Here is a 14,446-nt window from a genome sequence, read left to right on the forward strand (position 1 = left end):
AAAATAGGGAGGGAAGAGGGGTTGAAGTGAGGGCAGGGGATAGGGAAAGAAGAATGTGGATACGTTAAACTCTGGTACAAGTTCCTGACGATGAATGTGATCATTATGCATACCTAAAATGTACCAATAGATTTAATTTAAAAAAAACATTAAAAAGGGCTGGGGATGTAAGCTCTACACTAGATCCCAAGCATGTGTGAGGTCCTGGAGGGGTTACAATTGATCTGTACTAGGTGTTTTTTTTTTTTTTTTGTACTAAGAGTAGCAGAACCTGGGCAACGGTAGTGCACACTGCTACCTAGGAGGCTGAGGCAGAAGGATCCTTGAACTCAGTGGCATGAGGCTACTTCGGCTAACAGTGAGACCTTACCTCAGAACATGAAACCAAGCATGAACCTGTTGTTGTAGGAAACGATCTACTGCCATGATAAAGCGCCATGAACTTTTCTAGAGATTGTATTTGCTTTTCTGTAAAATGAGTGTTCTTTCAGAAAGAAAACATATCCCTTTTATTACTCCCGTGGAAGTGTCTATTGGCTCTATCTGGGAAATCTATGGACTCGGCCTACTATTTCCTTCTACACCTAATTATCTCAGCTGTACTAATCGCTGTAGAGTGCCAGGAATCTAGGCCTGCCTCCGAAGGACTCAGTGCTCACAATCTACCAAGATGTCAAAGTGTAAGTCATTTCACAAACATCATCCAGTAATTGAGCAGTCTGAAATGTACAGCACATGCCTAGGACAGTTAAGGAGGTGGAAGTGTTTCAGGCCAGGAACACAGATCGGGAAAGCATCAAGAAATGTGATTTTGGGGCTGGTGAGATGGCTCAGTGGTCTAAAGCACCTACCTAGAACAAGCTTAGCAAAGCACAGAGACCACAGTTCAATCCCCCAGCACCACATGCCAGCCAGCCCTGCCCCCTGGTGGGCTGAGCTGCCCCCCCCAAATATAAAAAAAAAAAATTTAAAAAAAATAAAAAAAAAAAGGTGATTTTAGGAACTGTTGAAAGTTATTCACTTCATTGGCAACAAGATGGTGTTTTAGTTTCATAGACTGACACTGAGGTTCGAAGGCACTAAGCCCTCCCTTTCTCTTCATCCCCAAAGAAGGGGATGTTATGCAGAGGCATGAGGAGGACTCTTGGCTGCACAGATCAGCAGGACGTTCCTGTTGGTGTGCACGTTCACCCAAGCAGTCAGCAGGAAGTAGGGTGCTGGGGAGCCCTCTGACTACTCAGAGATGATTACAATCTCACTAGCAGACAAGGCAGGGAGGAAAAGCACTGCCCATGACGGAACTCTAATAAAACTTTGTATTTTAGGGATACAGCCTAGAAGTGTCAAGAGACAGATCAGGTATAGTCAAGCATAACACTATTACAGAAACCAAGAGAAAGGTATCAGATGGTTGGTAGCCATGCTGCCTAAATGTTAAGTAATGTAATGAGGGAACAAGTGTCCACTGAGTTTGCAGGTTAGATGAGACTTCAAAACCAAGTGGTCTCTTTGGAATGGTAGTGTAGGGGTTGGGGTGTAAGGAAGCAAAACAAGCAATCCACCCAACAAAAATCCACCCAGCATCATGTTCAGTCTTTCCTCTAGATCCAAGGAAGGATTTATCTGGGAGACTGAAAATGGCAAGGGCAGTTGGCTCCAACCACAAGTATTTTAAGAAGACATCTGATCCAATAATTAAAGAGATACTCAGCGATCTGAAGAAAGGCTCGCTGTAGGTTTTCTTTCAGATCTACCACTACAGTCAAGACTGGAGCTTAAGCACAGAGAAAACTCAAAGCAATTTACCACAGGGAACCACAACTTACTGAGGTTGCTCCACTTACTCCACTTTTGTCACATGGCCCAGCAGGTGCTTAACCCATCCACCCATCCAGGAAAAAGTCTTATGACACTCTGGCTGTAAGTTAATGTAACCTGTAAATAAATTTTGAAGAAAGCCAGGGGCTTCCAGCCAGAACTAGAGAGCAAGACCTTATGTCAAAAACAAAACAAAAATTGAAAGTCCTAAATTCTCCTAGTGGTACTGGGGATTGAGCCGCCCAGGGCCTCACACCAAGCTACATCACAGGACCTTTCATTTGTCAGGGTTTTGCTACATCACTAAGTTGCCCAGACTGGGATCAAATTGATAATTCTCCTGCTTCAGCTCCCAGAGTGCTGAGATTACTGCGGGTGCCACCATACCTGCTGAGATTTTTTTTTTTTTTTTTTGGAACCAGGGATTGAACTCAGACCCTTGTGCTTGCCATGGAAGCGCTTATTCCACTGAGTCATCTCCCCGGCCCCCCTGCTGAGATTTTGACATTGTTCTTTCTTCATAGTCATCCCTAGAACCTGCAGACAACCTTGAATTTTTCACTGAAATTTTCCAGTTTCAATTTGTTGCTGTTCTAATCTTGCAAACCTTATGGACTATTGCCTAAATAGGTTAAAAATAGTAAAAAATGTTTCCCTCTGCTGTTTCTTCATTGCCAAAGTCACTAACACTGAATTGCAAATTGGAGCTCTGGGAAAAACTACTTGCAGGTTCTAAGTACAGCTGGCCAAGGAAAAGGTGTAAGACCTCATTCTATTAAAAAATGCCAGGCTAGTGTTTTTGGATGAGAGGATGTCAAAGTGTTTCCTGAAATAATTATCTTTTTGTCAAAAACTACTGGGTTATCACTCGGTATGTTTAAAAAAACATTGGAGGGCAGTGTCAGGGCCTGAACTCAGGGCTCTAACTTCCTAGCAATTATTCTCCCATGTCCCTCATCTTAAACACTTAGAAATGAAGAACCAATTGGTTTGTTTTTAAAAATTAGATACAGGGTCTCACTACATGGTTCCGACTCATAGTGATCCTTCTGTCTCAGCCCTCCCAGTTCTGGGATTACAGGCATGTGCCACCATGCCTGGTTTCGGGGACAGCATGGCATGCGGTACCAGGGATGGAACTTGGGACCTTGTGCGCTTAGACCTGTGAGCTGCTCTCTCCCCAGTCCAGAACCAACTGGTATCAGTAAGTAGAAAACAGTTCATAACTACATTTATACCAATTACCAAAATAGTACTTATGATGAACAGTGTAAACTTCTGGGCTAGGAGAGTAGATAAGTGTGCTTTGTAGGCATGAGGTCCACAGCTTAGTTCTTAGCATGTGATGGGACAGTGTCAACTCAAGGCTTGCATTTCTTATTAACAGGTGTTTTTTTTTGGCAGAACTGGGGATTGAACTCATGCGCTTGCACTTGCCAGGGAAGCGCTTATGCCACTGAGCCAACTCCCCAGCCCCAAATGTTTTTTTTTTGGCAGAATGAAGGATCGAACTCAGACCCTTCCACTCGCCAGGCAAGCGCTTATTCTCCTGAGCCATCTCCCCAGCCCCTGGTTAACAGAATTCTTTCACAGGATAACCTATTTCAGACTTTTCTAGTGATACTAAACCAATATTGTGTCAAGTTTCTACTTAAACCATAATTTTAAAAAAACCCACTAATAAGGAAATGAAGACTCCTTCAATGGAAAGTCACCTCTTATCTGTGAAAGGCCAGTAGTCTCTTTTTTGAAGGCAGGTGATGTTCTTTCCTTTATCCATTTAAAATTTTTAAGTTTGCTTTTGAGGCAGGTTCTTATTGTGTAGACCAGGCTGGCCCCAAGCCTGCAGAGATCCTCACGCCTTAGCCTCCTGAGTGCTGGCACCTTTATCCAGAATCCTCAGACCACCAGAGTATTTTCAGGTTCAGTCAGAAAGGTCACTTTAAACTGTACGTTTAAGACACAATCATTACCTGACATGGAACTTCCTAGGTAACAACTCAGATCCAGTTTTTTCCTTATTGACAAGATGAAGTTGATTAACTTCATTTTTTCTCCCTGTTTTGACACAAGGTTTTACTATGTAGTGCAGGCTGGCCTCAAAGCTGTGATGATCCTCCTGCCTCAGCCATAAGAGCGCTGAGATTACAGGAGCCACCATGCCTAGCTATAACTCCACTTACTAGCCTGAAATCTGTGACTCAGCTGTGTAACTCATCAAAATATACAAACTCTCAGTTAATTATGCTAGGTTTATTATTTACTAAGAAACAAGCAGAGAAGCTTAGAAGCACACAGGAATATTCCAAGACACTCAAGAGTCTCTTCTTAAAATAGTATCCTCTCCCGGATTATGTTTTATTCACATTTGCAAATATATTCTTCAGTAACTTCTAAATTCATCTCAAAAAGGGTACTGAACTGGGGTACTTATATTTCCTTGGAAGTTTTTTTTATCACACTGAATATAATAAAAAGAATCCATTTAAAATACTTTTGGTGTTAGGGTTTGTTTTTTGCAGTGTTGGAAATGGTGGGTGCTTTACAACTAAGCTTAACTCCAAGGGCCTAGATACTGGAAGTTGAGTCCAGGGCCTTGCACATGTTAGGCAAGGGCTCTAGTACTGAGCCACATATCCCAGTCCCCCAAATACTGTTTTTAATAAGGTAGCATCCGATGGTTCTCAGGTATTTATATTTATGAACCACCAATTACAACTCAAACTGGTATTCCAAAGGAAGTAAAAGAAAAGAAACATACAACTAAAGCAATTTCTCTTACTCTTTACTTTTCTTTTATTATTCAAAAGTCAAATGTTATTTTTAAATCATCCATCCTCAATTTTGATTTAATGTACTGTCATTTCCAAGATATGAAATTTCAGAATCTCTTTGGAATACTTATTTCATGTTTCTAGGTTTAACAAAACTGTCGAAGTTTTAAATTCTACTCTATTTCCCTGAAATCTCAAGACAGTTGCTGATGTAAATTTTAATATAAAATATTTAGTCACAAAATAGTATTGCTTTTGTATGCACATAGTTGTAAGATTACTTTGCTCTTGTCAATAAAAACTATACCATCTTTCATAAAACTCTAAACAAATTAAGAACTGTGATGTAGAACAAAAATTACACATGGTAAAACAGGTACCAGCACAACGTTAGGTTATATTACATCAAAACTGTTTTAATGGTCCCAAATATATATATATATTCAACAACTAAGCATACACTCAGGGGAGGAAAAAAAAATCAAAAACAAAGTCAAACAAACAAAAAAATTATGACACAAATGACCACATCTAGAATTCCACTCAATCTTTAATCAAGTAGGACAAGTCCCCACTTAAAAAAAATCTGCAGTCTGAAGGGCAAAGGGAACAGATAAAAAAAGAGGGAACTTCATACTTGCCCCTCCCCCACAGAGGTTTTCCAAATCTGCTGTCACTTGACTAAAATGTTCAGAATGTATGATTTTAAAGGCAGGTCTCTTTTATACAAAGAAACTGCTGGCATTCTTAACTAGTGAAGAACTGGGGCAGAAAGGCCCATTCTCCTGTCTCAAACATGGTCCAAGAAAGCATGTTTTGATTGTAGCAACTGACCAGTCCATCCAGAGTTCCACTTACAAAATCCCTGCCCTGTTGGCTTTTTGTTTCCGTTTCCTTCCCTGAGAAAAGGGCAATGTGTGGTCCAGGCTGGAGAGCTCAAGGCGGAAGTCCTTCCCCTAAACACGCGGTGTCCCCTCCTCCTGCTCCACTGAATTGGCACTTGATGAGCAGAAGCCGAGCGTGCGAAGCTGAGCGTGTCAGTCCTTCACGAGAGACCACTGCGCTCTGCTGTGGATTTTGTATGGGGGAGGGGTAGAGAACCAGTTTTGTCACCAGGTGCTAACCACAGGCAGGTGCCATTATGACGACTCGAATTTTGCTTTCTTTGACACTGGCGGCGCCTCTTCCTTGTCCTCATCCTCATCATCATCCTCATCATCATCAGGGTAATCTACCAGGCCCACAAGGCCGCCCTGTCAGAAAGGAGGATTATTCACAAAACAGAAAATGAAATGCTACATTTAAAAATACCTCTATGTTAAAGTTGGAGAATATCTTCTACCTGAATAGTTATTTCTGGGCAGTGGCGTTGTCTGCAACTGAAATTATTTATGTATTTCCAAGAAACACTTTTAATAGTAAGAGAAATATTTTAAGTTATTACCTGAAGTTAAAATAAAAACTGTAAAAAAAAAATAAATAGAACCCACCCAGTCCATTAGCCAAGTGCGGACGCGGCTTCTTGCTCAGTGCATGCTCAGCCTGACCCTCACTTCAGCAAGTGCCTCAGATTCACTTCCTGGCCCTAAGGAGTTTCCTTCTTACTCAAAAGAACAGATTGGATGTGCATTATATTTCGGTTTAAATCAAAGATTCTCAAATTCCAGGCTGCCAACTTCTAGCTTAATAAGTATCTATGTCTCAAAATAAAAATAAAATAAAGGGTAGTATAATGGCAGTTTGAAGAATTGGTTTTATTCTGATTTTTTTTTTTTTTTAAGCTTTTTAGTACTCAAATTTTGTTCCTTTTTTACATGAAATTGAAGTTAGTGTTACTAGATAGTTGTCACCCTGGATTACATGGCAAATTCATGGCCAAACTACATGGCAAAACCCTGTCTTAACAACACAAAACAAATTCAGACTTTGCCACTGGTCCTAAGGAACTTTCAGGTGGCGGTGGTAGGGACAACTCATTTTCTGACTCATGAATATTTAACTGGTGTCAAAAGAAGTAGCAGGAGCAGCCTCAGCTGTAACAACAGAGTCCACTTAGATCAGCCAGGGAACAGCGGAAATCCCAGTGTAAGACATACCTTTGTGGTGATAGCTGCCGTCTGAGATGTGCTCTTAGGGACGGATCCAGGAGAGCCCGGAGACCCTGGGGACCCAGGGGAGCCCGGAGAACCAGGCAGGTTTGCTGCAGGTGACTGGCTGGTGAGGTTAGTCTTTGTTCCACTGGACAGGGAAAGCTTGAAGCTTGGGCTCTGCCGTCCAGAAAGATTTGTTTTCAAAAGCACCTCCTTTTCTTCACTTTCTTTCACTAAAAATGACAATATGGTCAATAATTGTCATGCATACTTAGACATTCTTTAAAAAAAAATCTCTTAAAACGAGGTGACACATAACATAACCAGAAAATATGACTACCAGCTTAGTCCTCTTCTGAAGGGGTCTTTAGTTTCAGTTTATTTACAAGTCTAAGAAACTACTAGGTGCCACTACCTACTGAATTTTACACTGCAGAGGGAACAACCTCCAGTGTCACTCTCAGCACCCCAACCTCCCTGAAATACTTCTCCTTATTCATTCAACTCAAGAAAACACAGTTTACACCTTCACAACACAGCACAGCATTCAGCCATGCCCTATAATGCAACAGTCTTCGCACTGTCAGTACACCAGGTAGATGCTGCTTATCATTTTGTCAAGAAACAAAAAACCCTGGAGAAAAATTGTTTCAACCTACATTTCTTCCTCTCCATGAATTTACTTATTGGATCCATAATATCATCATCATTTTTAGTTTTGTCAGATGGAGATACTACAGGTTCCCCATCTTCCATGTCATCCTCATCTGTGTTAAACCACATCTCTTCTTCATCTTCTAGTGTTCTGGCATCTCGTCGGTATCTATGATTCCTTAAAATGGAACGCATGCTATTGAAAAAGAAAAGAAAACAAATATATCTATTCTTGTTTAAGATAGTCTTCATGTTAATTAGGATAAACTGATGTATATATGTAGAAGCCTCGACAAACATGTAATTAAAAAACACACCCACTATATCTATCTAGTATACACTAGAACTAAACTTCATATCATAAAGTAAAGTTACAAATCTGTTACTAATGTTAGAAAACCAGGCGTGTTGGGGCTGGGAGATGACTCAGTAGAATAAGTGCTTCCCTGGCAAGCACAAGGGCCTGAGTTCAATCCCCAGTTCCACCAAACAAACAAACAAACAAACAAACAAACAAACAAACACCAGGCGTGATGATGCAGGCCTGTAATCTCAGCACTCTAGGAGGTTGAGCAGAAATGTCGCCCCCAAGTTTAAGCCCAGACTGGTCATGTTAATAAGACCCTGTCTCAAAAATAAAAAATAGGGCTGGGGAGATAGCTCAGTGGCTTAGGTGCCTGCTTGGCCAGCACAAGATCCTGAGTTCAGTCCCCAGTACCCCGCCTCCAAAAAAATAAATAAATAAATAAATAAAAAGAAAGAAGGTTAGGGATGTAGTTGAGAGGCCTTGAGTTCAAGCCCCGTACTGGCAAACAAGTAAGGAATACACAAGTTTACAAATTTGAAAATACACTAAAAATATGAAAAATGTCTGAGATTTTTAAAGACTGAGATGTAATTCAAAACAAGTACTATAATATTCTGACTTAATCCTAAATGCTCAGAGCCTCACGACCAACTAGGTGTGCACTGGTGGCTGCAGATCACACTAGCATTTATCTATGCCTTCAGGAAAAACCTACATCTTCTGCATACTACCTGCCTATTTCTTATTTCTCTGCTAAGCCAAAGGCCAAATAAAAACAGCACTACACAACGTGTTGCTGAATAAAGAACAGGTTCAAATCTTTGCAATTTACCTGTCGAGTTTGGGGTTGTCTTGCCTTTCTCTTTGTTGTTCGAATCGTAGTTTTAATCCCTTAAATGTCTGTACATAATCTACGTCTTCCAGTGCTTTCCAATAATTTTCAATTACATGAGCAGTTAATGATTTAATATCTTCCTACAGAAAAAAAATTGATGAAATGATATGAAAATACCATTTTAGCAAGGTAAAAATTTAGTGTAGTAAATTCACCAGATATAGTAACACACTGGCTATTTCCACAATCTCTAACTTTTGGTACACTTCAGAACCACCTAATGGTCTTTTCAAAGTAAATGTCCAGGTTTCTTCCTAGATGATTCTGATTCCCTAAGTCTGAGCATGTTTCCTTTCGTTATTGTTATTATTATTATTTGGTGCTGAGGATCAAACCCAGGACCTGACACATGCTAGGCAACTGCTGTATTAATGTTAGGAAACCAGGGGTGATAATGCAAACCTGTAACCTCAACACTCACCGAGCTACATCCCAGACTAGGGCATGTGCATTTAAAAAATATGCCACAAAGTCTGGTTGCACAACAACATGAAGGCATTGGAGCCAGTTGCGTATGGACTGAAACCTCCACTAACTGTGAGCTAACTAAAGCTTCGCTTCCTTAATTCTGGGTGTTGGGAATTTTGTCCTACCAACGAGAGAAGAGTAACTGAGATAACATTTAAAAATGTTTAGGACACTAGGTGTGGTGGCACACACCTGTGATCCCAGCACTCCGGAGGCAGAGGCAGGAGGATCATTCAAGACCAGCCTTAGCTTCAAAGTGAGCTTAAGGCCAGCCTGAACTGCATAGTGAGACCCTGTCTCAAAGACACACACACACAAAGTTCAAAATGGCAAATTTTGTTATGTATATTTTATCGCAATTCTAAAAAATGGCATTAGCAGAGATAATTTTGTCCACTTAGTAAGCATAGTTCACTACACTAAAAAATCAAAGTTTATTATGAAATTGTTCTTTAGAAATGTGAAAGAAAAATGCTCAAATGTTTACCTGTCAACTGCAGGTAATTTTCTCAACTTCCCGTGGCAGTGTTAAGTCAATTTTCACGCTATACTATGATTACTAAGAAATAATCTCTCACAAACTTGTGTGGTAACCTTGCCTTTCTTTTAAGACATTTTCCTCAAATACAATAATCTCAAACCAGTAATGCATATTTTCCTCAATTAAGACCAAAAATTCTAATTAAAAAAATACAGAACCTACCACTCTAATAAATTCGAACATTTCTATTATGGCTGAGTTCATCAGATTGTAGCGGGATCCATTGTTGAGAAATGCTTTGACTACAGGTTCAAACAAAAAACTTTTCATTATGTAGCGGTTATAAAACTCATCTTTTAATCCAATAATTTTTCTCTTAAAACGAAGGGCACCTGAAACACAGAGGCATTGTTGTTTGAAACCATATACCACACTTCCATATTTTAGACTTACCAAAACCACACCACCTGATTATTAACAAATATCAGTAAATTTTTATACACAGCTGTGTTAGGACTTCTAGAAATATAAACCTAAAGGGTTCTAAAAGCATTACCAGAAAGTATATTCTGTAAGTAGTGTATGTCACCATAGAACACAAGTCTTAGAAAGCCAGAAAAATTCTGGAAACGAAGCACTTAATACCCAAGAAGTTAATTTACATCTCAAATAAGAGCTAAGACATATGAATTAACCTATCACCCCTCATTCTACTTAAGATGAAAAAATTCTGAACATTCTGTCATTTACATTTATAAAGCAACAGAAAAATCGGTATGTTTTTAAGGGCAATCCACTGTAGAATAATCTTCAATAATTTTGGACACTCTTTTGTTGTTTTGCATCATAGTTGATGAACTTTGCCTTATTTGTGGATGTGGTTACAGAAATGCTATAAACCCACAAAAATCTGTGTGGCCCAAAATTTGCCTTCCCATATTTTAGAAATAAATTTAGAGGATGTAGTTTAAAATGTAGTCCTCTATTCTTATTATAGCGAGTATGCTTTTTAAGTTTTTCCTAGTTTTCCTTTTTGTAATTAATCAGGCTTTAACTTACAGATTAAAAGGTATATTTGCATCTTGAGGTACGGAGTGTTACTTAAGTCACCATTCGTCAAGATCCAAATATACTCAGACAGCTCGACTTCAACAAAGCCCTAATTTACCTACGTGGAATTATCAGTAAGTTAATGCCCCAGCTATTGTAAACAGTTCAAAAAAGCATACTCACTTCATGCAGTCACATCGTCTTCGGTTGGCAAGATTAAATATTGTGTTTGTATTATGGTTTCTTTGGAGTTCATGGAAGTGGCTCGTTAACTGCCAACTTGTTATTAATCAAGTCCTTCATGAGCGGGCAGCCAGGCAACCATGCTGACACGGTTTCTGGGTGGGAAGGCAGAGGAGTAAAGCAGCTCAATTTTTCTTTAGTTGGCAGAAAAGAGGTCCACAAGTGAATGCCCAATTAAGTACAGTTGATCAGAAACTGCCGTAACAATCCAACTTATTTAAGAGTGGATCTTTCTAAAGAAACACTCTGGGCAGGGAATTTCAAAGTAGGTTTTAAAAACTGCATTTTGTTTTTTAGGTTACTGAATTTTTTAAAAAAACAAACATGGTGAAGACATTTTAAACAATAAGAGGCATCTTTCAAAATGAAGTCAAAGCCTAATAAGGATTTATTTTTCTAAAACAATGACTTCAGTGCTTTTTCACTGTCAACTACCTAAGGAATTTAGTGACAGTTTCACTTTATAGCATAAAAAAAGTTAGATCTCATGCTAAAGGCCAAATTTTAAGCTCTCAGTAATAAGGCAAGAGCTGCTGCTCTGAGAATTGGTACCCCAACTTTCAGGCTTTATGGAGACTTGTGTCCTACCAAACATACACTCACCAACCCCTCTGGTCTGCATGCAAGTGCTAGGTAAGTGAAAAAGAAACTTCTCCCTTCCTGGAAATCACTAACATCAGGCCACACAGAGGAACCCCCATGTCCTCAAAGAAACTCCTACCAAGGAACGGCTGACACAGATAGTATGAAGAGTTACATTCAAAATTTTAACAGTGAGTTCCATCAAGTCAGGTCATTCAAAAAAAGATCAGAGAAGCTTTCAGCATAGGCCAAATTGGTATTAACTGCAGCATTTTCAATGTAACGAGCATTCTGCTTTCACTCACATTGCTAGCTTCCACTGTGACCATGCCACAAATATCCTGTCCTCAGTATCAATAATCTTTTCTTTTAAAAAATTTATCTCACACAACAGGAGACTGTGTGAAGTTAATTATCTCATGTAATTAATGACAGTCAAATAAAAGTCTACAACAAAGCCTTTCAAAATTTCATTTTTATAGTTTTCTGTATTTCTTTCTCTTTCTCTTTTTGTACCAGGGATTAAACTCAGAACCCTGTACTTGCCAGGCCACTGCTTATGCTACTAGGCTATCTCCCTGGCCCAATTTCCATATTTGTAACACCACCACCACCATCAACAAAATAAAAGAATCAGACAATGTTTAAAAAAAAAAAAAAAGGATGAGGCTTAATGGACTACTACATAATATCCAAGAATCTTGAAAGGGCTAAGGAACAAGACTGACTGAACTAGTATCCATCTTACAAAGATTCAGTTTAGAGAGGACTGTCTTATGTACATATTTGCTTTCTTGTCTTTATGTAAAGTATACTAATTAAGCAAAAGATAAAAGTGCTCAATTTCTGTATACTGAATCATTTTATAAACTTACATATACACATCTAAACTTAAGTAGGTACGATGTCCTTTTAAAAATGCTACACCTAGTATTTTTTCAATGTTAACTTTTCTGAGAAGAACCACAAATAACTTAATTTTCCCAAATTTACATTCAGTTCTTAAAAATCCTTGAGAAAAATACTATAAAACCAGTCCTTGTTCCTAATGACTGATATCTTCTCTCAAACCTGGAAGACTGGCTCACTAAGAAACCATTTGAGAAAGAGGTTTAATGATGCAACCTGACTGTTTATCATGTCTGACTAGCAATAAAATGTAACTAAGACTTTGCTAGCATAGTGCCTAACAACAAAAACTTTCATTTACTTGTAATGAGTCTCTCCACAGTTCTCACTGGACTATGACAAAGTTTCTTTATAATACCACAAGCAAAATAACAAGGCGAAACTAAAGGAAAAAACCTCCTTTTGAGCTGCACACCCTGCCTTCTCCCACTGGTCTCACATGGCCTACCTATAGCAAGATGACACCAGCATACTTGGATACATAATACCTCAAGTGTGCATTCAGCCAAGAATGGCACTCTCCTGTGTCTATGACCAAGACAAATCCAAATTACTGGTTTTTTAAAATTTAAGTTACATTTTGACTTTTATGACTCTCCTGTCCTAATGAAGTGATTCCCATGGAGCTGAGCCCAAGAATCAGTCATCTTAATTTTCTCATCATTTTAATGAAATCTAAGATGCCACTGATTGCAAAAAATCTACCTTTACTAAGAAAACAAAATTTAAAAAACAGGGCTACTAAATATATCATTAACTATAAGACTAATTTGATTTCAGAGAGATAATAAATGTGTAAAGATGCACATCTTAGAATCAATGAAACACAGCAGTAATGTTTTATTTTGTACTAGGAATCAAACTCAGGAACTTGTGCTCACCAAAGCAGGCGCTTGTGCCACTGAGCTATAGTCCCAACAAGTAGTGTTTAATTTACTTGTTGAAATAGAACTGCTTAAGCTTACTCATTTATTGTTTTTCAATACTATTAGCTCAAACAAAAACCTCTATGTTGACACTAAAGGACAATTAAGTTATGAACTCTCCCTAACATGACCCTGGAGCCCTCCTTTTGTGATTGATATATTAAGAATATGAATATGATTTCATTTTTGGCTTTTTTACAAGAGAGTTTCTATATTGTGTGTAATGAACTATGTAGCCCAGGCTGGCCGTGAGCTGAAAGCAAGCATCATCCCGTCTCAGCCTCCTGAATGCTGACATTAGAGGCATGTGCCACCACACCCAGCATGACTAGGATTTTAAAATTTCTTTTTTATGTGTTGAGTTCATGGATTAAAAAAAAAAAAAAAAAAAAGGCAAGGCAAAAATAAAATAATGCACTTATTTTTAGCAGTCCTTAGTCTAAATTAATGCCGCAAATGCTACCTACTACTTTTGGCTGAAAATGATTCTAAAGTAACATTAAAGACCCTAGATATTCAGCAGAAAGCAAATGAGCTGAAAATCTACAGGCTGGAAAAAAGAAAATATGCTCTGACCAAATGTACCTCAAGTACATAATGCAGTTCATAGTTCAGCCTGAAAAATCTTAAGTCAAGAAACATAACAAATATCACCCTGTTAGAAAGTTAAATTTGAAGGAAACTGTTCAACCATGATTCTTTGAAGAAACAACAAAACACCCCAACTTACCTGTAAAAACCAAAAGGCAAAAATTACTTATCAACAGATACTTCTCATGGAGCTTCCAGGACACCCCTAACCGTGGCCTGCCAACTTCCCAATGAGGACAGTCTAAACACGGAGACCTGAAAAGTCTGAGTGCTCCACGACCAAGAACACTGGGGGTTAAGCTATTTTCAATTCACAATTATTTCACTGTAAAAAGTTATAGTTTTAAGACCACTGTAAAAGTCTACTTAAAACTGTACACAACTAAGCAAAACCTTGTTTTAAAAGGCTTTTCTAGGGCTGAAGATGTAGCTCGGTGGTAGAGCGTATGCTTCTTTTGCTCAAGGTCCTGGGTTCAACCCCAGTACCACCCCAAGCCCCCCACAAAAGAAATTCTTGCTTAGGAGCCCACAAACTTTTCAGTGTGATCCACGGGGCAAACCTTCCGAGTCACATGTGAGCCAGGAAGCCCTGCTTTGGGGGCCGTGGTGTGTGTGATGAGACAAGGTCTTGCTATGTAGTTCAGGCTCGTTTTTTTTT

General features: G+C 38.9%; 1 protein-coding gene across 2 annotated transcripts in view; it reads right to left on the reverse strand.

The window, feature by feature from the left end:
• Nucleotides 1-4,590: 4,590 nt before the first annotated feature.
• Ppp4r3a (protein phosphatase 4 regulatory subunit 3A) overlaps nt 4,591-14,446 on the reverse strand; it is a 43,864-nt gene continuing 34,008 nt past the window's right edge. For both annotated transcript variants that reach the window (XM_004635137.3, XM_004635138.2), the window contains exons 11-15: nt 9,710-9,879; nt 8,476-8,618; nt 7,342-7,532; nt 6,689-6,915; nt 4,591-5,845 (exon numbers count right to left, since the gene is read on the reverse strand). In XM_004635137.3, coding sequence (XP_004635194.1) covers nt 5,732-5,845; nt 6,689-6,915; nt 7,342-7,532; nt 8,476-8,618; nt 9,710-9,879 — 845 coding nt within the window. In that variant the 3' untranslated portion in view covers nt 4,591-5,731. The remainder of the gene's footprint in view (nt 5,846-6,688; nt 6,916-7,341; nt 7,533-8,475; nt 8,619-9,709; nt 9,880-14,446) is intronic.

This window comes from Octodon degus, unplaced genomic scaffold (assembly GCF_000260255.1).
Source record: "Octodon degus isolate 3935 unplaced genomic scaffold, OctDeg1.0 scaffold00070, whole genome shotgun sequence".
NCBI classification, from domain to species: domain Eukaryota; kingdom Metazoa; phylum Chordata; class Mammalia; order Rodentia; family Octodontidae; genus Octodon; species Octodon degus.